Genomic DNA, 23061 nt, shown 5'->3' with positions numbered 1-23061 from the left:
CTTTAAAAAAAAAAAGAAAAAGATTATCATTGCTGGTCCCCGTTCTTTTCAAGATAGGCTGCTCTGCAAAGTCTGGCCTTGCTGTCCTGAGCACTGTAGCTCAATTACAAAGGAATTATTTCCTTCATTGGGTTTTCCGATGGGAAACCTTGACTTTTAAAAAACATTCATCGGATTTATTTTCAGATGGGAAAAAAAAGTTCTTTTATTTGCATCAACTGAGTTATTTGTAGCTGGAGAAGAAGAGTTTTGCTAGGAACAACTGAACTCAGATATCTCGGGAGGGACAGCTTTTAGCCTTAGAGAGTCGCCCCCCCCCCCACTTTTTTTTCATGTTGGGATTAGAATACATTGTAGATAGATACTGCTTCTGCAAAGGGCAGAATGCTCATTTGACCTTCTTATTTGTTGCTGTCATTAAACAGGAAACTGTTAAGGATAATTCACTTCTTTTTATGCCAAATGTTTTGAAAGTGTATCTGGAAAATGGACAGACCAAATCATTTCGCTTTGACGGCAGCACCTCCATAAAGGTAAGCGGACCCCCTGATCTCCACCTGGACACTGGCAGGTGTGGCCTGAAAGTCCCACGGTCAGCCTGACGTGGCCACACCTTCTTGCCGAACTGTTCCTTTCTGAGATTTTTTTGGTTGCTTCCAAATATAGTGTGTGAATACTTAAAAACAAACTGGGAAAAAAAAGCTTAAACTAAGAAGGTTCTGCTGTGTGTGTGTGTGTGTGTGTGTGTGTGTGTGTGTGTGTGACCAACCACTAGGGCTAGTTATTTTTATGCAACTCCGGTTTAATTAAAAGAGTATAACGGTCCCCAAGAAGGCTTGGCACCCTGCCTAAAATTTCTTAGCAATGTCAGCCCCCAGGAAGATTAAGACGCTAGCTGTTAATTGAATATCTGCTTCTTTGCTGTCCAGCAAAAACAAGGGGTAGGATGATATAAGATAACATTTACTTTTAAATGCCGTAACCAATTTCATAAAATTAATGCCTAAAAAGAAAGAAATAAGGCATGCTTCTTAGGAGAAGGGGTAAAAAAGGGAGAGTCACAGAGCAGTCCTATTACTGTGGAGCCACAGGTAAGTTGTACAAAAAGGGTATTAGAACAAAGCAGATGGGTTCTTTTCCCCCGTGCTTTCTTCCTGGGGAAAAAAAGTGCATATTCTCTTTTTTATTGGAGAAAAGTGTGTGCAGAAATTGATTGCTCCCTAATGTTCCAGCAGCCTAAAATAAGCTTTCTTCAAATGGCACAATAAAAGAGATTTTTATGGAGGTTTTAAAAAAAGTCCCTAGTGATGATCTGTACAACAATGTATCAAGAGACTATCAAGTGTGTGTTAAAAATGTCTGTCAATAGTGAACCCCTCATTCTCAGTTTTGTAAATTAGTCAGCATAGACCGTACAAGCAGAAGCATTTCTGCAGACGCCCGTTCCCTTATTGTCGTGATACCAACAAGCAGCCTGTTTGGAAGTGCTTAAACTAGGTGCCGATGTAGCAGGTGATAGAGAACACAGTATTCGAGATTGATGATGGAGTGTATAAGCCGTCCTCAAATCCTTCCACACTGAACCGTCACCTGCGTGCGAGACCACTCATTTTAAATGGGGGTGACTGACAAAGTCCTTTTCCTTTATTCCTACTCAAAATCCGTGGATGGCAACGTGTTACTCTTATTATTGATCTGCTAGCCTAGAGGTGGGCAGACTTCTGGAAGGAGATTAAGTATTTCCAGCTCTGTGGCCTCTTTGATCTCCCTCGAAACTACTCTGTTCTGTTGTGTCAGCAAAGCAGCCATAGACGGTGGGCTCCGGAGGTCCTTAAGTCCGCCCTCTGGTTCCATGATTGACTTGAAGGACAAATTGTTATAAGCACAGTTACGGGGTTTGGTTTCGTTTTGTTTTTTAAAGATTTTATTTATTTGTTTATTTATTTATTTGTGAGAGAGTGAAAGCGAGAGATCACAAAGCGAGAGGGAGCAGTAGACTCCCCACTGAGCAGGGAGCCCCATGCGGGACTCGATCCCAGGACCTGGGGACCGTGACCTAAACCAAAGGCCGAGGCTTAACGGACTGAGCCACCCAGGCGCCCTCACAGTTGCATTCCATCACAGCAAGAGGATCCAGGTTAAAATCACCAGTGGGCGTAGGTGCAGAGGGCAGGAGAGTTTTCCAGCTTACAATTTCCCAACACCTTCGTGCTTGTTCTCCCAGCAATCACACGTAACAGCACGGGTGTGGGACTGCCAACCGGGGAGGCTCCAGTGAGCCTCGGTGTTCAGAGTTTTTGTCCGAGGTTGGCCACATAGACAAGCTGAGCCCCCGTGGGCCTGACTGTAGTATCCCGCTCCTCCAGACGTTGCGCTGCAAACACTCGGCCCAAGGCCCTCACGTCGTGGGCACAGGCTCCCTGCTGTCTGTCCGGTTCCCAGGTGGACAGACACTCCCCTGAAGAGCCAGGAGCAGAGAGGCAAATGTTTCTTTGGGCAAGACCACTCCTTTCCTACTCAGACAATATGTAAATGAATGGGCGTGGCCAGCTTACAGGCTCGGGCCAGGCCATCGTTTTTTTGCAGATCCCCAAGGTAACCCATAGGCCCGCATTATTAGATCTCCCTGTGCCACCGCGGCTTGGTCTATGATACCACATGGTCAGGGAGATATAGGTCAAGACTTGAATATATTCCTTAATCGAAATCCCTCTCGATTTCAAAGAGAGTCCTGTTGCTAATTCCCTCTGGCCTTTGTCTTGGGAACCCACACTAGAGTGAGTGAGTTTGATTTCCCTGAGGGTGGTGGACGGCACCAAGAAGACAGAGGACAGCAAGTTCGAGCTCATTGTGCTTGTACCTAACAGCTTTACTATCGCCGCAGACGTTGGTTGGGAGGTGTAAAAGAGAAGGAGTAGAGGTATGAAAGGAATACGACACTGGTTAATAAAAATTGCCAGAATTCTTGCTAGAGAAACGCGGCAAGGAAAAACTATTGCTATCGATTTTCCACTGTCCTCCCTGGTGTTTGAGGAGACTCTTTTATAAAGTATCTGTTGCCACACAGAGGCTGGTTGGTTTGTTCTTTTCTGGCCCTTGAACAAAACTTATGACACAGAGAATCTTTTTTTTATGTAATTCAATATATAGTCAAGGCATTTCTGTTGAATGATGTCTGAGGTGGTGATTAGGTGTGAGGGTCCTTGTTTTAAAGGGTCCTGGAGAAGGGCGCCAGGCTGGCTCAGTCGGTAGGGCATGCCACTCTTGATCTTGGAGTTGTGAGTTCAAGCCCTACACTGGGGTGGCGTTTACTTAATAACAAAAAATAAACAACAGCAAAACAACCATTAAAGGGGCCTGAAGAAATTGAGAAAGGTCTACAGGGAAGAAACAAAATTTCAAAAAGATGAGTTTTAAAAAAAAACAAAACAAAACAAATCTGTAGGTATTGCAGGGTTTTCCTATCTTGACACTGTTGGTACTTGGGACCAGATAACTCTTTATGGTGGGGCATGTCCTGTGTATTGTAAGATTCTTAGCTGTATCCCTCAGTGTTGAGAGCAGCCCCAGTCCCCTTGTGACCACCACAGATGTCTCCAGGAATTACCAATTGCTGTGAGGTAGAATTGCCCCGGCCTGGAATAGCACTGCTCCTTGGGATTTTTAGCATCTGAGTATAAATCATCCTGAAGAGAGATCATTTACGAGTTTTCGAGTATGTGGGGGAAAAAAAAATGGTGTTTCTTTTTTCATTTTCAAAGACATCTGTTTTGCACTGCAGTAAACAAGTGCTTATGTATAGAACACCCACCTCATCATAAATGTTTAATCCTGCCAAAGATTGCTAACAAAGCCTGCTCCTTCTACTTTCCCCAGGGATGTGAAGTAAAAGCGAATGTGTGCGTATTGTTATAGCCCCCCACCTCTATATCAAATAGTGCTACAGTAAATGTGTTCTCTGTGTGAACTCATTTAGTCCTTACATCTTTTCTGAGGCAGGTATTGGTAGACAGGGACATGAAGACACTTAGAAGTTAAATAACTTGCCTTAAGCTGCACAGCTACTGTGAAGTCGAGCTGGGAGTAGAGCCCACATTTCCAGAGCCCACATTCCTGACCACTACCGCATGCCCTTACCAGAAGAAGAGACTCTGGCCACCTGGGTGGCTTAGTGGGTTAAGCATCTGACTTTTTTTAAAAATTATTTTAAGATTTTATTTATTTATTTATTTGAGACAGAGAGTGCTAGAGTGAGACAGCACAAGCAGGGGGAGCCTCAGAGGAAGCGGCAGAAGCAGGCTCCCCACTGAGCAGGGAGCCCAACTAGGGGCTTGATTCCAGCACCCTGGGATCGTGACCTGAGACAAAGGCAGACGCCTAACCAACTGAGCCACCCAGGCACCCCTGCCTCCGACTCTTGATTTTAGCTCAGGTCATGATCTCAGAATTGTGGGATCGAGCCCCCTGTGAGGCTCCATGCTGAGTGTGAAGTCTGCTTAAGATTCTCTCTCTCCCTCTGCCCCTCCCCTCACCCCCTCCCCAGCTTGTGCTCTCTCTCTCTCAAAAACAAAAACAAAAACAAAAAACCCGAAGTATAGACTAAGGGTCAGCAAACTCTCTCTGTACACGACCAGACAGCAAATACCTTGGGCTTCACAGACCACACAGTCTCTCTTGCCAATGCAAGGGGCAAGAGCAGCCATAGACAGTACAGAAACAGATGAGTGTGACTGTGTTTCAATAAAACTTTATTTACACAAACAAACAGGTGGTGGGCTGGATTTGGCATGCAGGGGGTATTTCACCCACCCCCCCCCCCCCCGAGGGTAGGCCACTTTATGAAGTGGTTTGATCACCACCCCATTTGGAAGCAAGGGGACCTGAACCCTCTCCCCTCCGCCGTGGATTGATCAGCTCTGTGGGTCAAATAAGCACCTCCTCCAGCTAGATCAACCTGTTGCCTCCCTGTTTCTGAGCTCCGTAGTGATTTGGGGTGGTGGGTGAGGTCAGGAAGAGGAGCATCAGGCTTCGGAATGAACCAAAGGTACACAGTTCAGACACCTGAAGCCCATCTGTGCAACCTTTTCTGTCCCAGTAAACTCTGCAAGAGAGCTCTGCCAATCCTGATGGCATCTTGTCCATGTTTCCTCTATAAGGATGTCATCTTGACTCTTCAAGAAAAGCTTTCCATCAAAGGCATCGAACACTTCTCCCTCATGCTGGAGCAGAGGACAGAAGGGGCCGGAACCAAGCTGCTCTTGCTTCATGAACAGGAGACTCTAACTCAGGTGTGTGAAATTACACCCCCCAGGTGAGAGCAGAAATTGCACCCGCCCGTGAGAGCAGAGGCTACCCGGCCCCAGAAATCCCCTGTCCTCTCGAATCCTTTAAATTTGCTCACTGCAGCCCCGGGTAGCTCCACTAACGAATGCCCTGGCATTCATAATGTGTTTCACGTCTCAAGGTAATGTTTTCCCTTTTTGTCAATTTCTCATAGACTGTAAGTTGGTGTCACATCCAGAATTATCAAAGACTCAGCAGCTACTCACTGGGAATGTGCCTCCGTGGGTCATATTTTATGTTATGGGAAATGACTTGCTCACCTGTTTTGACCGTTGATCTCCTGAAACTGTTAAAAAGAAATCAGCTCCTGCGATTACTCAAATGAAGCCAATATCATATTTCGTTGTCTTAAGTTCTGGGTGCATACTGGTGACTATTTGTGGAAGCTTGAAATCCCTGCCCCAGGGCTGCCCACTGTAAACATGTGATCTGCCAGTGTGTCCCAGTTCCTGCTTACCAAAATGCCACCCCCATCTGTTCTGTTGGGAGACAAGTAGGCTGCTTGGCTGCTGAATTCAGTGTGGCACCCTGACTTCTCTTGTGATTCGACACAAGCTGGGTGTTTGCTGGAAGTATAAGGGACTTCAACAAGTTGCCTTTCTGTAGGAGAGCTCAGTGATAAGGGGACTTTAGGGAGAGAGGGAGACACACAGGAAGACCAGGAGGAGAAGCAAGGAGTCAAGGTGTCCCCAGCTGGATGGATTAGCAGAAAGTTTGCTCCCACAATATCCCTAAATCTCTTGATTCGGTCCAACTCAGTGCAGGGAATTAGTGACAGAGCTCTCACCGGTTTTCATTTATAGCCCTCTCCCTCGACTTGACCTCTCTTTATGAGGTTTAAAGCAACCTATAGATATTTGAAATCGCGTCACATGTTGTTTATTAACCTGTGCCAAAAGTCCCTTGGAAACAGAGGTCTTCTTTTATAATTTGTTCTAGGGGAACAGGCCCTGATAATCAGAATTCCCCCATGTGAAAGGAGTTTGGCTTGGAGTTCCTCCAGACGCCGGACTTAAGACAAGGGTTTGGGGGCAGGTGGTTTACTGGGAGGCGATATCGGGAAATGATGGAAGAGGAAGAGGAAGGGAAATGGGAAAAATGGGGGTGCCAGTAGACAGCAAGGTAATGAGCCAGTTTCCTCTGTGGGCAGCTGGAGCTCGGTCCTACCGGGAAACACTGCAAGCCAGCGGAGAACATGCTGCAGAGGTATCCCACCTAAGGGGTGGGGTGCGGGGGCATTTGTCCCTTGGTGGTGGCGGTGGTGGGCTGCTCCTGAGGGCAGTCACTCCCTGGCTGTGCAGGGTTGTCGGGCGCTGGCCTATGGTCACAGGTGTTTACAGTGAGCAGCCTTCAGCTGGGAGCAGTAAATGTCAAGGGTATATGGGCATACAGCCAGTTTCTATGAGCCTAATGAAACCTCCCACAATTTTCTGATATTTGCAGTTAGACTATCCCTCTGAACTTCTATCTATTGCGTAGCCTTCATGGGAAAACTGCTTGCTGATTTAGCTGGAGAGAGATTTTTTCAGTCTCTCTTGGTGCTAGGTACACATAATTTCTCGTTCCGGATTGATTTCCAGTTATTAAATTTCCACTCGAATCTTAAAAGGAAACAAAAAGCCCCTAACCCTGATTCTTCCCTTATCTTTCTAAAAGAGGCTTTGTTTCGTGTTTAGCCAGAACTAAAAGCAAAGTGTTAAAACTTTAAGTATACTCTCTAGAAGGAAAATTGGTTGATTTAAATATCCTGAGACTAACCAGCTATATGCCTTTTGCAAGTCATTGCATATGAAAGGTTCAATCACCAAAATATTTATAGGCATGGCAGAAAGGGAGAGTAAGTATAAGAAATGTGTCTAATAACAAAAATCATTTAAATTAATCATTGAAAATATTCCATTTTGGTGAGAACCCCCAAAAGAACTTTTAAACAGCTCCGAATTTCTGGCAGTTTGTAACTAAACTTTACATACAAAATATTATTGTCTATTTACATACTACTGCAAATTTCCAGGAAATTGTTTTCTTGTTTGTTTTAGGGATTGTTCTTTTTAGGAACTGCATTTTCTAATGAGTCTGAAGCACTTTTTTTTGCGTTACATGATTTCTCAAAAAACCTCCTGATGATAAAAGTAGACTCAAGATCGCTTGTGGAAAATTTGAGAAAGATAGATTCTAACCAGTAATGAAATGATAATCCAACTTTCTAATCTCAGCCCAGACCTTCTGACAAAATACCCTGTGACCTCACCTTACAACCCCACAGCAGGCCTGAGCAGTGCTTCCAGCCTCTTGGAGTTCCCACATTTTCTTCTTCCTGGTTTGCTTGACCTTCAGCTGGTGAAGAGCCAGCCGCCAGCCCATGGGCTGGTGAGTCCAGTCAGCTCTGTAATCCCACCCACAGCCAGAAAGCTGGGTCAGTGTTACTGCTTCTCAGGATGCCTTATACCTTTAAAAGGACTGTTTTCCCATTGAAATTCATCAGCTCAACAAAAGTAGGGATGGCGACTGGAAGAATATGTGCGCATGCACACAACATGGTGTTCAATAAAGCTATTGTTATTTTTATTTTGAATTTTCAATTGCCATTCACAAACATTTTTATTTTGCCAGATTTGTCCTCTGTAACGAAGGAGTTACAAGGCCATGAAGCTACGTACAGATACATAGAAAAGCACACACAGTATATGAAACTACAAGTAGAGCAACTGTTGGTTCGTGGTGCATGGTTCAGGTGCATCGTGTTGACCTCTTTAAGGGAAATCAAAGAGCTTTTACCTTCTTCCTTGGAGTCCAGTATCTTGTATTCGTTCGGCTGTTTATGAAGCACCTACTATTACATTGGCTGATTCCCTTCAGTTGCAAAAGGAATTAAGAAACTTAACACCTAATAGTTGGCATATGCTGTGCTATAAAAGAGGAAAACCAAACAATCCATGGTCCTTAGCCCTAAAGAACCTGTGGTGTATTCTAAGCTCCCTTGAACAACTTATATTCTCAACTCCCTTGAACTCCCTTGAACAAGTGTCCCATTATGGAAAGTTTGGGGTAGTTTGGAAACTCATGGACTCCAGATTTAGTGCTCAGGCCAAAACTTTTGTCTTCTGACTTTCCAAAGCATTGTTATCCAAGGATGACATTTTCCTGCTTTCCCTGCTGCAGTCAGTCTGGAGTCTCATTGAAAAAAAAAAAAAAAAACCCATACCCGTGTCATACAATAATCACAGTCTCTGTGGTCTCCCTCCAGATCCCCTTTTTGACCCCCCAACCCCACCCTAGTTTTGGTGCGCTATCACTTCCTGCACCAGCATCTTCAGATCTTCGGAGGACTGCCCATAGACTGCGGTCGCCCATTCTCTTCACACCTGGAAATTCACACCCCCTTGGGACAGCCTGAAACCAATGGCTGATCTGTGGTCCTTTGGCTCAGGTTCCCATGGCTCTGTGGTGTAGGTAATCCTCCTGAGTCCCCTGTGGGTTAGGCTGTAGCTACCCACCTCTGTGCACTATGCCCTTGGTTGGCTCCTCTCCTGCCTGACCTGCTCCCCCCACTCCCTTACCAACCTCTCCCTGGAGCAGTTCCTCAGCAGGTCCCTTATCTCAGGGTTAGCTTCTGGGGAACACAACATAGGATATGTGCGGTTTTGGGGGAGTCGGTATCTGGGAGACATCGTAAAAGAACTTTGACCACTCTTCCTTGGTGTTGAAACAAAGCTGCCTGTGCTTCCGTGTCCCTCTGCCAGCAGTGAAGGAGTCTTATGTTTGGTCTGATCTTCTAGGTGACACAGCGGCCGAGCTCCCATAAGATGAGGTGTCTTTTCCGAATTAGCTTCGTCCCAAAGGATCCAATTGACCTTTTAAGGAGAGATCCAGTTGCTTTTGAGTATCTCTATGTCCAGGTATGTGAGAATTTGAGCACATTTTGTATTAATATTGGGGGATAAATTAATGTGGGGTTTTGCCCCTAAATTCTTTTCTTTGGGATCTTTCTCTTTGCCCCCCACCCCAAGCTTCATGCGTTGTGAAATGATTCCATGGTGCTTTTTAAAATTTTCCTTTTTGATTTTGAAATCATTTCATACTTAAGTTACAAGAGTAGTAAAAGAATTTTGATAATTTTCACCCAGATTCACCAGTTGTTCGCATTTTACCATACTTTAGTGAGAACGCATTCCACCTTTGCAATGCCTGCACATGCGCACGCACACACACGTTATTTTTCTAAACCACACAAATGTCATTTACCAAATCCTGCTCATTTACCCCAACTACTTCTGTGTGTATTTCCTAGTAACAAGGGCCTTTTCTTACATAATTGTGGCACAATTAACAAAATAAGAAAATTTAACAGATACATTTCCATCCTGGTGTACAGTCTATACCCAGATTTTGCCTACTATCCCCCAAATGGCCTTTTTCTTCTAGAAACCCATTTTTTCTATAATAGGATCCATGCCAGGATCCCATTTTTGCATCTAATTGTCGTGTCACTTCAGCTCCTTAAATCCAGAATATTCCTCAGCCTTTCTTTGACTTTTGACACCGTAACAGTTTTGAGGAGTACAGGTCAGTTGTAGCAACCTCTCATTTTTCTCAAATTTCTCCTGATAAGGTTGAGGTTATGTCATTTGGGCAGAAGAAAGATATGCGTGACTTCGTGTCATCCTTAGTGCACCACATTGGGGGGTAGATGATGTCCATTTGTCCCCATAATGATGAGGTTGACTTTGACTCTTGGTTACGGCGATGTTCTCCAAATTTATCCATTGAGAAGTTATTATTTTTTTATAATTAATAAGTAATTTGTGGAGAGGGACTTGCAACTTTCTTAATACCCTTTCACTTACTGGTTTTAGTATTCCCTGATGGTTCTTGCCCGAATCCATTATTACTGCAATGGTTCAAAATGATGATTTTTCTAATTCCACTATTTCTTCTTCATTTATTAATTGGCATTCTACTATAAAAAATATTTTCTTTTCTTTCTCCTTTCTTTACTCCTTTATTCATTCATTTATTTGGTGCTTCAATTGTTCTGAAATGTGATATTCCTTATAATGGAATAATTAATTTCAAAGCAACAAGACTTTGTGAAAATAGTATCTTTTGCAGACTATCTCCGATTCTGGGTTACAATTCTCAAAAAACAAGGTTTCAAGAGATGAAAATCTTTGCTAGTTTGCCCCAGAGGGAATTTACTCATTTGACATTTAGGAGATATTCCTGTATTTTTCTGTAACTGCTTCCCATTACTCTCACTTAAATTCCCAGTACAATCACATTAAACAGTAAGAGCCCGTTTACCTGAAGTTTAAGCATCGCACATTAGATCTACTCAAAGAGATTGTAAACCTAAATGTAACCTCCCACGACACCAAAAAAAAAAAAAAAAAAAAAGGAGAAAATACCAAAACGAGGCCCAAAAAACCCCCCAAAGACGTGCTCCCTTTGGCTGAGCATACCTGTATAAGGCAAGGATTTCTGGAGCTGTAAGAAATAAAAAAAACAAAGAAGTTAGAAAAAGGAAAAAAAAGAAAAAGAAACCTTTGTTAATTCTAGGTAGTTAATACACTGGTTTTTGTTTTCCTATTCTCAGTATTTTCTTGTTTATTTCAAAACTTCTGTGGTCTTTAAAAAGTTGAGTGGATAAAGAAAACCAGTAGAAGATGGCAGAGAGACCTAGACAAGATAAATGCCAGAGGTTAGGAATGGTGACATAAATTAAAGTGGCAATAAGCCCTAGAGCACAGAAATTAAGTTGAAGGATAAAAAAAAAAGCAAGCAGAATGTGTACTAGAACATTCCAGCAGATGGGGCACTAAGGGCAAGGCCCGCTTAAACATTCCCCCACCTCCGTGGTCTTTGGAAGAGACTGTGCCACTTCCAGCTCAGTAGGATGATTAATGTTCCTGAAGATAACCCTGAGTCATTTGGAAAAGCCAAGTCCAATTCAGCGTGCCCTATTCATCAAGAAACGTGAAACTGTCAAGACCTGGGTTTTTAAAATGTTCCAGTTCGGTCACCTGGACCCCTGTTACCCCCCCACCCCGCCCCCGCCAGCCGAAGAACCCAGATGTGACTGCCTCATCCCCCTCATTTCTGTTAAGACCCAACCCTGGGCTTTGCCACAGCAGCTCAGAGGATACACTAGGTTTTTTTTAATCTTGTTAGTTGTAAGGAGATAGTTACAGGTGCTAGTCAGAGCACTGGTGTAGACAGATGTATGCACTTGTCATTCTCTATAATTATGTACTCCTTCCATTCACAAGAGGACGCTTCCAAACCATTGTCTCTGCCTGGGGATCTTGCTTGGGGACTTGAAAAAAATCACAGATGATGTTTCTGCTGATGGACCAGCCAGTCAGCTCTTCAAGGAGTAGCCAGTGGAGGGAGGGAAGGAGGTGGGAAGCCACGTGTGGTGGACTGAAACTAAGCTACCGTCATCTCCTGTGTCCGCCACCAAGAATAGGAAATGAGAATTTCCTGGCATCAGCCTGGGTCTCGCAGCATGTGAGGTACGTCTAAGACAACTTATCTAACAGAAGTCAGTGGGTCTGCAAATGGTGCTGGGTGCCAGTGTCGATTCTAAGGCACTACAAGGATACAGGAAAATTAGCCTAGAGAACAGAAGAGTAAGCAAAAGTGCTATCGCTCGTATGACAAAGACCGAAGTCCGTTCAGCTTAGTGGGTTCCTGTGGAGGACAACAGCCGTTGACTCTAGATGAACCATGACAATGAAAATAGAGGCACTCTCTGCTAACCTCCCACTCGCTAATGGGCCATGAAGTATCTTACAGATTTTAGCATATATAGTAACAGAAAACCCTAACCCTTCAGACAGGTGTAATTCATAATTTCCTGTCCGCTGTCTCGGCGCAGCATTGGTTTCCTTTTTAATACCCAACGTGTCTATTGTAAATGAACTGTTTTAGGCCTAGAGTAGAGCCTGTGAGGACCACTACAGCACATCCGTGCCCACCGTTTGCTTGTGTGAACTGTCCTTGAAGTCCTTTAGTTATGAGTTATAAAAGCATGATCTGTCCCACACGAATATACGTCAGACTTCTCGGTGATTCTCCAGGGTCAGTCTGAACTCATTATGTAATGTAATTAAGTGACTAATCACCTTGACAAAAACCTCACCCAGAAATCTGGTTAAACACAGGTACGAAAGGGACGGGAAGCAGCGGTCCCAGTCACAACTCCTTGGAGAAATGATGGCGGTGACTCACCCTAATAAAACACATTCCAATGTATGCAACATCCTTAAGAGGTGTGCCAACAACCTTGAGAGTTAGCCCACTTTCCAGGTAATAAAACAGGCTTGAGAGATGAAATGCCGCATCTGAGGTCCTTCACTCAGTGGGATCAAAGCTTTCGTCTCTCAGTCCTGCGCTAAAATCCTGGTTCACACGTGACCTGCAGTAGCAGTCCTAGAAGAAAGCCAGTCAGTGACACGATTGACCAGCACGCATCACGGGCTTATGATGGCCTTGCACTGGGCCCCGTGCCTTCCTCACCGTCACCCTTCACGAGACTGTAAGGTGACGTTCCACCCCATGGTGCCCCTTAATGGACACCCCTTAGGCCTTAGGATGGAGGCAGGGTTAGAACGGGACTTCCCTCTTAGGGGTGAAGGGATAAGCCGAGAGGCACGAACTTAGAGCATAGGGACAGAGCATGCGTTGTATGACCCCACTAGGGCATGGGTAAGTATTTGAAAGGTAAATATTCTGCGCAGAAACTGTACAGTGGTACATGTTCCCACTGAGTCAAATCAATATAGGAAGGGGTCACGGATGTGCTTTTCTTGGAAAAGAGCCACAGTTTCTGAGACCATTTTGCCCTTGAAATCTCAGAACAAGACAAACAAGGAAGAAGGAGGCTAGCCTAGTTTTCCAGAAAAATGCATGTGCACACATATGCAGGATATAATAAAGCAATACCGTGCTTCCCGGTTATGTGTAGCCCTGTGCCCTGCTCCTGACGACTGAGCACACCACTAGAAAGCCAGTCACTGTGGTCCCAGTGGACTTGGCACCTTTCAGGGCACCTGGGTGACTCAGTCAGGTAAGCCACTGCCTTTGGCTCGGATCATGATCCCAGGGTCCTAGGATCGAGCTCCACATCGGGCTCTCTGCTCAGCAGGGAGCCTGCTTCTCCCTCTCCCTCTGCCTGCCACTCCCCCTGCTTGTGCTCTCTCTGTCAAATACAGAAATAAAATTGTTAAAAAAAAAAAAAAAAACTTAGCACATTTCTCGGCCACTGTTCAGTTTGCCCCTCATCACCCTGTGATGTAGGCATTTCCCTCTTACAGATGAGCAAACTGAGGCCGGGGGATATGAGATGATGCTCTCAGAGCCCCAGCAGGGGTGGTCAGCACTGGAATGAACCAAGGATTTCCATAGCAACCCTTTACTGAGCGCACCAATGCATGGCTTTGATGTGTAGCTCTCGCAGTCTTCGCACAACCCCCAGTGAGGTCGTTAGCACAAATCCCCATTGCACAGATGAGTAAACTGAGGCTGCGAGAGTAAAGTGGTTGAAGTTATGTGTGCAGGGGGGCATTGGCAAAGCCAGGATTCTGAAGCAGGCGGGTGGCCGGGGGGGACACGCAGGGGTGGGGAGGGTGCGTCCAGAGCTGCTACTGTCCATCACCTTGCTAACTCCACCTCCCCAAAGCTGCTCTACACAGCCAAGAGGAAGTTAAAGATGTTCCTGATGACAGCTGTGTATGCCTCCAAACACTTAAAACATACCAGGTAGAGCCCTAAGGGTTGACTTGTTACCTCAGTTAATCCTCACCATAACCCTGTAAATGGGGGGCAGTATTGTCCCCAATTTACAAAAGAGGAAACTGAGGCACGGAACATTTAGGTTGCATGCCCAAGTGCCCTCCCCTCTGTAGTGGAGGAATAGGATTCGAACCCAGGATTCCAACCTCAGTAGAAGCCACATGTGTTTTTCGTGTTCTTTTGCAGCCCTTGTATTAGGAGACCGACCTAAATTCCTAATTATTCTTACAAAGCGCTCGACAGTTAAATAGCAGCTCACTTGTCAGTGAATGTGGCATGTTGCGCGTGGTCTCTGTGTCTGTGTGCGTGCAGTCCAGCTCCGACCGGGTTCCAAGCGGCCTGGTGGAAAGGTTTGCACGTTTGGCCTCCTTGGGGAAGGGCTGTCGCCTGTCCCCGAGGCAGCGCGCGGCGGCCCATTCGTTGACCCGTGGCGCCCTCTGCTGGTGTCTGTTGCAGAGCTGCAACGACGTGGTGCAGGAGCGGTTTGGGCCGGAGCTAAAGTACGACATAGCCCTGCGGCTGGCGGCTTTGCAAATGTACATCGCTACGGTGACCACCAAGCAAACGCAGAAAATCTCCCTCAAGTACATCGAGTAAGTGTTGAGCCTCGGAGGCGATTCAGGCCCAGGGATGCTGCCTCCGTAACGCCAAGGGTATTTTTGACGTCTGTCTCTGTTTCCAACATTGATGTCATTTGCGGCGGGGCGTTCGTTCAACAGGGGCGCCGCGTCCGCACATCGCGTCCGTTTTGCGGGGGGAGAGACCCACTTCTTCCATAAGCCGCCTTTAGCGAATTGTGGTACAAAGGAGGATCGGATGTCACATGAAGCGTCGGTTCTCAAAGTCCCGAACGGACTTGATTCTAAGCCAAGCTTTGGTCTCCGCGCTTTTCAGGCATGAAGGTCTTTAATTCTCATGACGTCCCTGGGAGAGAACTAGCCTTTTTGCTGTATTTTACAGATGCGCCAACCCAGGCACAGTAAGACAAAAGGCTTTGGCTGAGTGCCGGGGCTACTAGCTAGAGGGCTCAGGATTCGAACCCAGGTCCGGTGTGGGGTGGGGTGGGGGGGTTCCACCTTCTGCTATGGTCCGTGTGATCGGTGGAAGCACCTGTGTTCAGGCTGCCACCCCTCCCTTAATCTTGGTAGCTCTGATGAGTGTTCGTATTTCAAAGTTTATGGCAGGACAGGAGCCACATCTCCACGGAACAATAAGGCCGTAGAGCCCTCCCCATGTGCACGAGGGGTGGGCAAGCTACGTGAAATCCTTCCTTCCAGAGAAGCTTCCCGGGGGCTGCGTGTAAAGCCTTTCTAAATTCCTGCATGCCGGGTTGACCCACCAGGGAATAAAATCACTTCTTCTCAACAGAGTTCGTGAGCCTGTGTGGGGGACGGTGAGAGCTCCAGGTTGCTGACTCTGAGGCCCCTAGTCTCACAAATCTCGGTTCTCCCATCTACACCGAGGGACAGATCCTCATGTACAATTTGAGAACCTCGGGCTTTTCGTTCTCGGCTCACTCTTTCTCACAGATGGTTCATGTCTTTCTTGCCACACAGGCTGTGAGTGTCACCTCAGAGAGACTCAGCTCCCAGAGGGGTCTTACACTCAGTCGGACACACTCGCTCCCTCATCCGTTCCCCTTTCGTGTGTTCCTGGGCACGGATGATAATGGGCCTCTGTGTGAAAAGGCGGCCTGAGCAACCTGCCATGGTTTTCGGACCATTAAAATGCATTTCTGTTCTTATTGTCCGTCCCCACGTTCAGCTAGTTGGAATATGGTACCGTCAGAAACCTCCCAGAGATGACTCACTTGAGTAAGACTCTTACAGTCTATGATAATGTTCTCATTAATTAATTTACTCACCTGTTCACTGAGCATTTTATGTGGGATTCACGGTAGGCAGCGGAAAGTACAAATAAGCATAAAGGACTTGTGATCCAATTGTAAAGATACGAGGGGTGCCTGGATGGTTCAATTGGTTGAGCATCTGACTTCAGCTCAGGTTGTGATCTGGGGATCCTGCTTTGGCTCCCCACTCAGCAGGGGAGCTTCTCCCTCTCCCTCTTCCCCTCCCCTTGCTTGTGCACATGCGTGTGCTCTCTCTCAAACAAATAAATGAAATCTCAAAAAAAAGATAGATATGATTTAAAATACTGATACAAGTAGAATTACCAGGCAGCCTGTCAGGAGGGCAAGACAATGGGTAGAAATAGGTGCCCGTAGAGGAGGAGGAGGACATGGTGATCGTGAAAAACCCCATCATAACTAGCAGTGGCGTGGGTGGTCAAGTGGGGGGGAAGGCCGTCTCCCTACCCTTCTTTGGAGAGGATCTGGCATAGGAGAAATGACCAAATCCTGGCGGTCTTTACAGTATTTAGGAGACACTGGTTGGGCACCTGGCCAATCAGGGTAGAGTTCATAGATTTCAAAATATGGAGCATTGTTGGGATAGGGTTGTAGCCGTCGCTGGGCACATGGGCCTTCGGCAAACCTGTATTAACGCAGTCCTCTCTGTCTCTTTCTGTTGTGTGCACACCTATTGGTGACGTTCGCACTTCCCCATCAGTGTCATACATCCTTAGGGGTCATGAACCCCACGCTGATTGCACACCAGCAGCACTCCTCACATACACACACACACACACACACGCACGCATGCACACATACCAGGTAGAAATGTTGCTTGAAGGACCTTGACAGACATCATCTTGCTGGCAGAGAAGACAAGTGTGTATTTCTAGCGAAGCAGCCACTGGGGAGGAGGAAGGGAAGGGAAGAGAAGAATGGCTTTGGGAGAACGAAGGAGTTCCCCAGGCCCTTCTCAGTGAAGAGAGAAAGACCATGTGGGCTGACTGGGTGGGGGGATAGTAACTATGGCAATAAACAAAGGAACTGGGAGAAATTGTGTTGGAAATACATACTCAGACACATAAATGAACTCAATGGGACTCGGCGGTGGGTTGGATAAATTGTCTCTTCAATTCACATTGGTCCCAAAGGCATTCCCCCTGGAGAGGGAAGAACGTGTTTCCTTGAAAATGCAACCAGATGTATTACCGATCAGATAGTAGGTTTCCCAAGTGTAAATTCAAAGTTGCCTAGCTAATTGGGGACCTACCTCCATTTCCTGACTTCCTCACAGTTCGTTTGTTCCAACCAACATCAGAGCGCCATTTTGTCTTAGATAACTAATCATCACAAGATTGTGAAATTAAAGATATGCTCTTTATTGCAGAAAAGAATGGGGATTAGAGACTTTCCTTCCCTCTGCTGTGCTGCAAAGCATGAAGGAGAAGAACATAAAGAAAGCACTTTCACACCTTGTCAAAGCAAATCAAAACTTGGTACCACCCGGTAAAAAGGTATCACGTTTGCATCTTAATAGAAAATGGATTTTAAAGAGAAAGGCTTGTGTGCATTTTTAAAAATGCTTAAAATTAGTGCATGAATAAAATACTTAGCAAGCACCGAACTTTCAGAGGCAATAACTGTGTAACCACAACCCCCTCCCCCCTTTTTTTCAGTCAGTGTTCTTACGGAAACTTATTTATTTCTTGTAAGCTATAGAGTTATTATATGGAGTGTGCGTGTGTGCACGTGTGCACCTGTGTGTGCGAGAGAACCTTGCATAGCCACCGAGACCTTGTGATCAGAGAACAGAATTGCGAGACAGTTGTACGTTTCCGTCGTGCCATCTTCAATGCGTAGCAGCCAGCAAGGGTCCTCGCAAACCAGCTATCCCATTATTTAAACCAGGGTTTCTGCCTCCCCACTGTTGACATTTGCAATCATTCTTTGCTGGGGGGAGGGAGGCCCTCTTGTGCATTGTGTGGTATTTAGCGAAATCCCTGGTCTCTACCTACAAGATGCCCTCGATCGTGACATAGAAAAATATCTTCAGACACTGCCAAATGGGCCCCGGAGAGCAAAATCAGCCCTGGTTGACAACCACTGAATTAAATCTTACTTTGGAAGGGAAGATAAAATGATCTCTACCATTCACCATCGTTAGTGTTAAAGTCTCCCTTATTTTTTTTTATCAGAAGAAACAGAAAGGACATTTTAAAATAGATTGTGGGTCAGAATAGAGAGTTATGTGTATAGGTACTAAAAAGCAAAGGGTTTCAAGAACCAGAAAGAGGAACCTAAAAATACAGGACCTATAAAGTTGAAAGCAGTGTAACAGCCCAAGAACACTTAACAATTGATATTGGCCATAGAAACTTGGGCGGCTCTAATACAAATCACTGTTTATGTGGGTAATTCTTTGGTCTTGGTATTGGGTTATAAGTCATTTTTACTGGCCAAAACATACTTACTACTATTCCCTCCTCACCCCATGGCTTTTTCAAATGTAAAATCAGGTTTGACACCCTCTAGCCACTGTTGCCTTACTTCCTCATTTCTGTAAGCATTTAGCTCACAGAAATCCAGCGGGATGTCAGGGATCAAAATTTTGTAGGGGCACCTGGCTGGCTCAGTGGGTAGAGCGTGCAACTCTTGATCTCGTGGTCATGATTTTGAGCCCTGTGTTGGGTGTAAAGATTACTTAAATAAATAAACTTTAAAAAAACAAAAAGTTTTTCTTTTTTTTTTCAATTTCGGTTCTGATTGGCCCAAAGTTAATTTCTTTCGGTTGGCTCAATAGGATTTTTTTCAAGCATGGCCCACTGATTTTGTAATAATCGGCTGAACTGCTCTAGGATCTATCTATCACTGTTTTTCTCTGAAGGTCGGTTTTTCTAGCCAACAGTGAGTAGTTTGCTTTCAAATCAATTTGCAAAGTGCTCTTGGTTTTCGAAAGGAGAAGGACGGCTGAACAGTGCTCACTAACAATGTGTTTAGGCAGAGTTAACAATCAAGGACTCCTTTTAAGAGGTGGGAATCTCCATTTTTAAATCTTTAAAAGATCACTTTTATCTGGATAAAGTTTGTTTTTTTTTTAATATCCTTCACGATATTAAATATTTAGGATATTTAATATCCTTCACGAAAGCACCAACTCAAAAGGTGCTTGAGTTGAACTAATCAATCAGGGACTTCCGGCAAGCTCCAACATTTCCCCAATGATTGGAGCACAGAAAGTCTACCCACGCCCAAAAACTTACAAAGGCTGGAGGAAACTTGAGATAAGCTTGGAGAGCCTCTTTCACCGGCTGTAGGTAGATGGCCAGTGTGTGTTCAAAACGGCTCTCAGGAAATCTGTGTAGGTGAGTCTCCTGTACATGACCCACTTCGTCCCTACTCGCGATCAGAGAGCACCACTCGACTCTTGGAGTCTCCGATAAGCAGACATTTCAGTGGAATAGCTTACTATCTTGTTCTCATTTGTTGAGTGCCCTGGCCCAGCATATCCATATCTGTGACCCACCCACTCCCATACATTTCCCCCCAAATAAACAGGTTTTCATCTAGATCCCTTACTGCAGCCCTTTATCCTGAAACCCAACACATAGCAATTTACTTTGACTCTTCATCCAGACTCCTTGTCGTGCCCCCCAGTTCGCCCAGTTGTTCCGCTGGTCTCCGGCAGAAACCCGGCCACACCCACTGCAATTAACACCTGAGGTTTCTTTTCTCTCCTCAGCTGTCTGCGCTGCAAGCCAAGGTCCATTATCTCAAGTTCCTCAGTGACCTTCGACTGTATGGGGGTCGTGTGTTCAAGGCAACGTTAGTGGTAATTGCTTTTTGGTTTTTAGTGGGGTTTTTTTGTTTGTTTTTTTGGTGGTTTTTTTTTTTTTTTTTTTTTTTTTTTTTTTGCTTTCTCTTGGGAGCCACGGAGACCTGCAAAATAGCACTGCCACAGGCTGTCTTGAATGAGCTGCCTTTGACAAGAGCAAATCAGCTGTGAATCTTTTCCAGCCTTCATTTCTAAGCGACTGCAGCGCAGTCTGGAAATATCGGAAGAAATGTTAAACTAGATAACACCACTGTCGAATGCCCTAGAAAAAGGAATATGATGAACCAAGAGCATCGATGTGCTCTAACAATGGCCTTCTTTTAAATCATTGGGCCATAAGTTGCTTTCGTGTTAAAAAAGAAACAACAAAACAAAACCCAAAAATCCTCCTTTCTAAGAGTGTCTCATGATTATGAATGTATGTGCTGGGATAATAGTTACTTTCTACATTATTCATGATTGATCCACCTCGATGCGATCGTAATGTTTGGTTCTTCTAACTGGCTGATTTAGTACAATATAATCAAGGAATACTTGCTAAAGAAAATGTGATCTTATAAGAACAGACTGTCAGGCTCAAGTCTGCATGGTGTTTTAGAGGTCTAGGATTTTTAGGATTTGCTTCTCTCTCAGCAGGCGGAAAAGCGCTCAGAAGTGACTCTTCTGGTTGGGCCCCGATATGGCATAAGCCACGTCATAAACACCAAGACAAACCTAGTGGCTCTTTTAGCCGACTTCAGCCATGTCAACAGAATCGAGATGTTTACCGAGGAGGACAGCTTGGTACGGGTAGAGTTGCACGTGCTAGATGTGAAGGTAAATCTTTCAGCTGTTGACCTGGCACCTTGATCTGAAAAGCTCGTTTGTGGTAACACCAATATTATTTGCAAAGCCGTCGACATTGCATGGTGGGCAGAGGATCAGAGATGGGACGAGTTACAGAGAAAAATCCACCCATGTCCGGGCCGAGGCTTCCGGTCCTCCCTAAAGAGCTGTGTGATCTGGGGACTAGTTGTTTGACCACTTCATCTGTACACAAGAAAGCAAACGAGTTCGTTTCTAAGGTCCTCTGTAGCTCCTGAGTGCGTGAATCATAGAGAGAGAGTGGGAAGGTTTTTCCCTGCTAGCCTTCTAGAATATTCCTGTCCAGAGAGTCAGGGATATTTTTCCCAACTTTGTTTAGAACGGCCATTTGGCCCATGTGTTTATTCTTTGGGAAAAGCTAAGCATTTCTGTCAGTTAGCCTTTATCTGCTATAGCCGTTAGTACTGACTGGACAGCTGGCCCCTATGAATGTCATGGCCATTCCATTTAAAACAACAATCTGACATTGTCCTCAAAGGGCAGAACTCAACTCCCGAAGCAGAAGTTGACGGGAAATAATCCAGGTCCCCTCTACCTACCTTCTTGTCCCAGTAGTGGATGAGTCATTGGTTTTGGGCCAGATGTTTCCATGGGGAAAAGGAGGCCATGTCAGTCAGGAGGAGTGCTCTGAGAACAGGCGAGGGTTCTGTCTACACAGCAAATCGAAAAGCCTCTATAGTGGGAAACAGTGACTGTGGACTGCAGAGTATGGTGCTCAGACATGGCGGCCACGGCTGGTGGCGTTCATGGGCTGAATCCAGGGCCTCTGGTTGACTTCGTGGCAGTGCAAGCGCAAGAACAGACTTGGGACATCTGGCCCACTCTGTGAGCAGAGATGCTAACAACAGTGGCCCCCTTACAGAAAGAGCAGGGGAAAGGGGAAAGGGTGAATTGGAGGCAGTCATCACACACCTGATAACGGGATGATCCGACCCAATGGAAGTAGGTGGCAAGACCCTATGGGTGGTCTCCTGCTTTCCTATAAGGAAAGAATTGTGGGATGCTTTGAGGGAAGCCCTCAGTTGAAATGGAAAGAAAAGGCAGGTTATCAAGTAGTATGGGGGCTTTGGGTGGAATGGTAGATTCCATTAGCCAGGGCCATCAAACGTGGCCAGGGTCCTATAACTTGAACTGAAAGCAAGAGCTCGTCACCTTGATGTTTCTGTGCCTCTCTGGGTGTCTGCTTTCATATTGCTCCCTTATTCCTGTCAAGTTTTCAATCTCTCTCACCAAGAATCCACCAGCCAGTCCACCCTTACTAATTCAAGGAGACTAATTGCTTCAGCTAACCACCTCTTCCCTATATGCCCAAGCCTTGTCTCCAATTATATGCTAGCCTCACTCTTTCCAGAAAGTTTTACCAAGGGCTTTTCTTAGCTCCCATCTCTGGCTTGTTCTCCTGTGAATTTACAATTTCTTTTACAAGCAGCCCATCCTGGATCTTTTTGACACTTTGCATTCGGTCTTAGATGTAATTTCCACTGGAATTTTTACTTCTTTTCAACACTAATTTGCAATATGAACCCCAACTTCATCTTCCCGTGATTTTTTAGATCACAGGTTCACATTTGGTAACTGACCCCTTAATTGTCACTTTTTGAAAGTGTTAACTATTTGGAAACAAAACCAGTGTTGTTGTTTTTTCTCCCATCCCAATATTTCCTGGGAAGATTCAAAATGTCTCCGCTTTCAAGATGGTGTCACAGAAATGTTTTTCAGCAAGGCTCTTGGTGTTACTTCTGACCTTCTGTATTTCTCCAATGAAATGGTTGCCCAGTAACTTTCTTTGTTATATTTCATAAGCACCAATGCAACTGTTGTCAGCCTGAGGGAACTCATTAAGGAGGAATGGCTTTAACCAAAATATTCTCTTTTGTGTAGCCCATCACACTCCTGATGGAATCATCAGATGCCATGAACCTGGCCTGCTTAACTGCTGGCTACTACCGGCTACTTGTGGATTCCAGGAGGTCAATATTTAACATGGCCAACAAGAAAAATACAGGGACCCAGGAAACAGGTATTCTCTTCCTAAACTCATGAAGCACCACCCACCCCCTGCCTTACCTGATGACAATAAGAACATTTCTTTAAAAGTTAAAATTGTGCTCATGCAAAAATCTAGTGTCCAAACGCAATCCAAAAGCCTTCAAATAATTCCGATATGGTCTATTTTTTAAATGAAAATATTGATTTTTTCCATCCTGTTTTACTCGTCCCTTGGAAATGCTGAATATGTTTCAAAGGGAGTGATTTTCTTATTCTGAAGGTAGTAAGCATCAGTCTTCGTGACTGAGTTTTTATTGCCTTGCTCTTCCAGAACTCGGGATGGGGAGAAATAATGATGGAATGCACAGTAGGACTTGTAAGGCCCCCC

At 45.2% G+C, this 23061-nt stretch overlaps 1 protein-coding gene across 1 annotated transcript in view; it reads left to right on the top strand.

The window, feature by feature from the left end:
- The window catches only part of LOC111157147 (FERM and PDZ domain containing 4), a 191874-nt gene that overhangs the window by 158922 nt on the left and 9891 nt on the right, over positions 1 to 23061 (top strand). The window contains exons 6-13 of the mRNA XM_022518407.1: positions 426 to 533; positions 5157 to 5288; positions 9123 to 9242; positions 14596 to 14732; positions 17376 to 17502; positions 19728 to 19817; positions 20454 to 20636; positions 22566 to 22704. Of these exons, the coding sequence (XP_022374115.1) occupies positions 426 to 533; positions 5157 to 5288; positions 9123 to 9242; positions 14596 to 14732; positions 17376 to 17502; positions 19728 to 19817; positions 20454 to 20636; positions 22566 to 22704 (1036 nt within the window). The remainder of the gene's footprint in view (positions 1 to 425; positions 534 to 5156; positions 5289 to 9122; positions 9243 to 14595; positions 14733 to 17375; positions 17503 to 19727; positions 19818 to 20453; positions 20637 to 22565; positions 22705 to 23061) is intronic.

Source organism: Enhydra lutris, unplaced genomic scaffold (genome assembly GCF_002288905.1).
Source record: "Enhydra lutris kenyoni isolate GAN:26980312 unplaced genomic scaffold, ASM228890v2 scaffoldscaffold52, whole genome shotgun sequence".
Taxonomy (NCBI): domain Eukaryota; kingdom Metazoa; phylum Chordata; class Mammalia; order Carnivora; family Mustelidae; genus Enhydra; species Enhydra lutris.
Note: the sequence above shows the minus strand (reverse complement) of the source record. Positions and strands in the feature narration are given on the sequence as shown.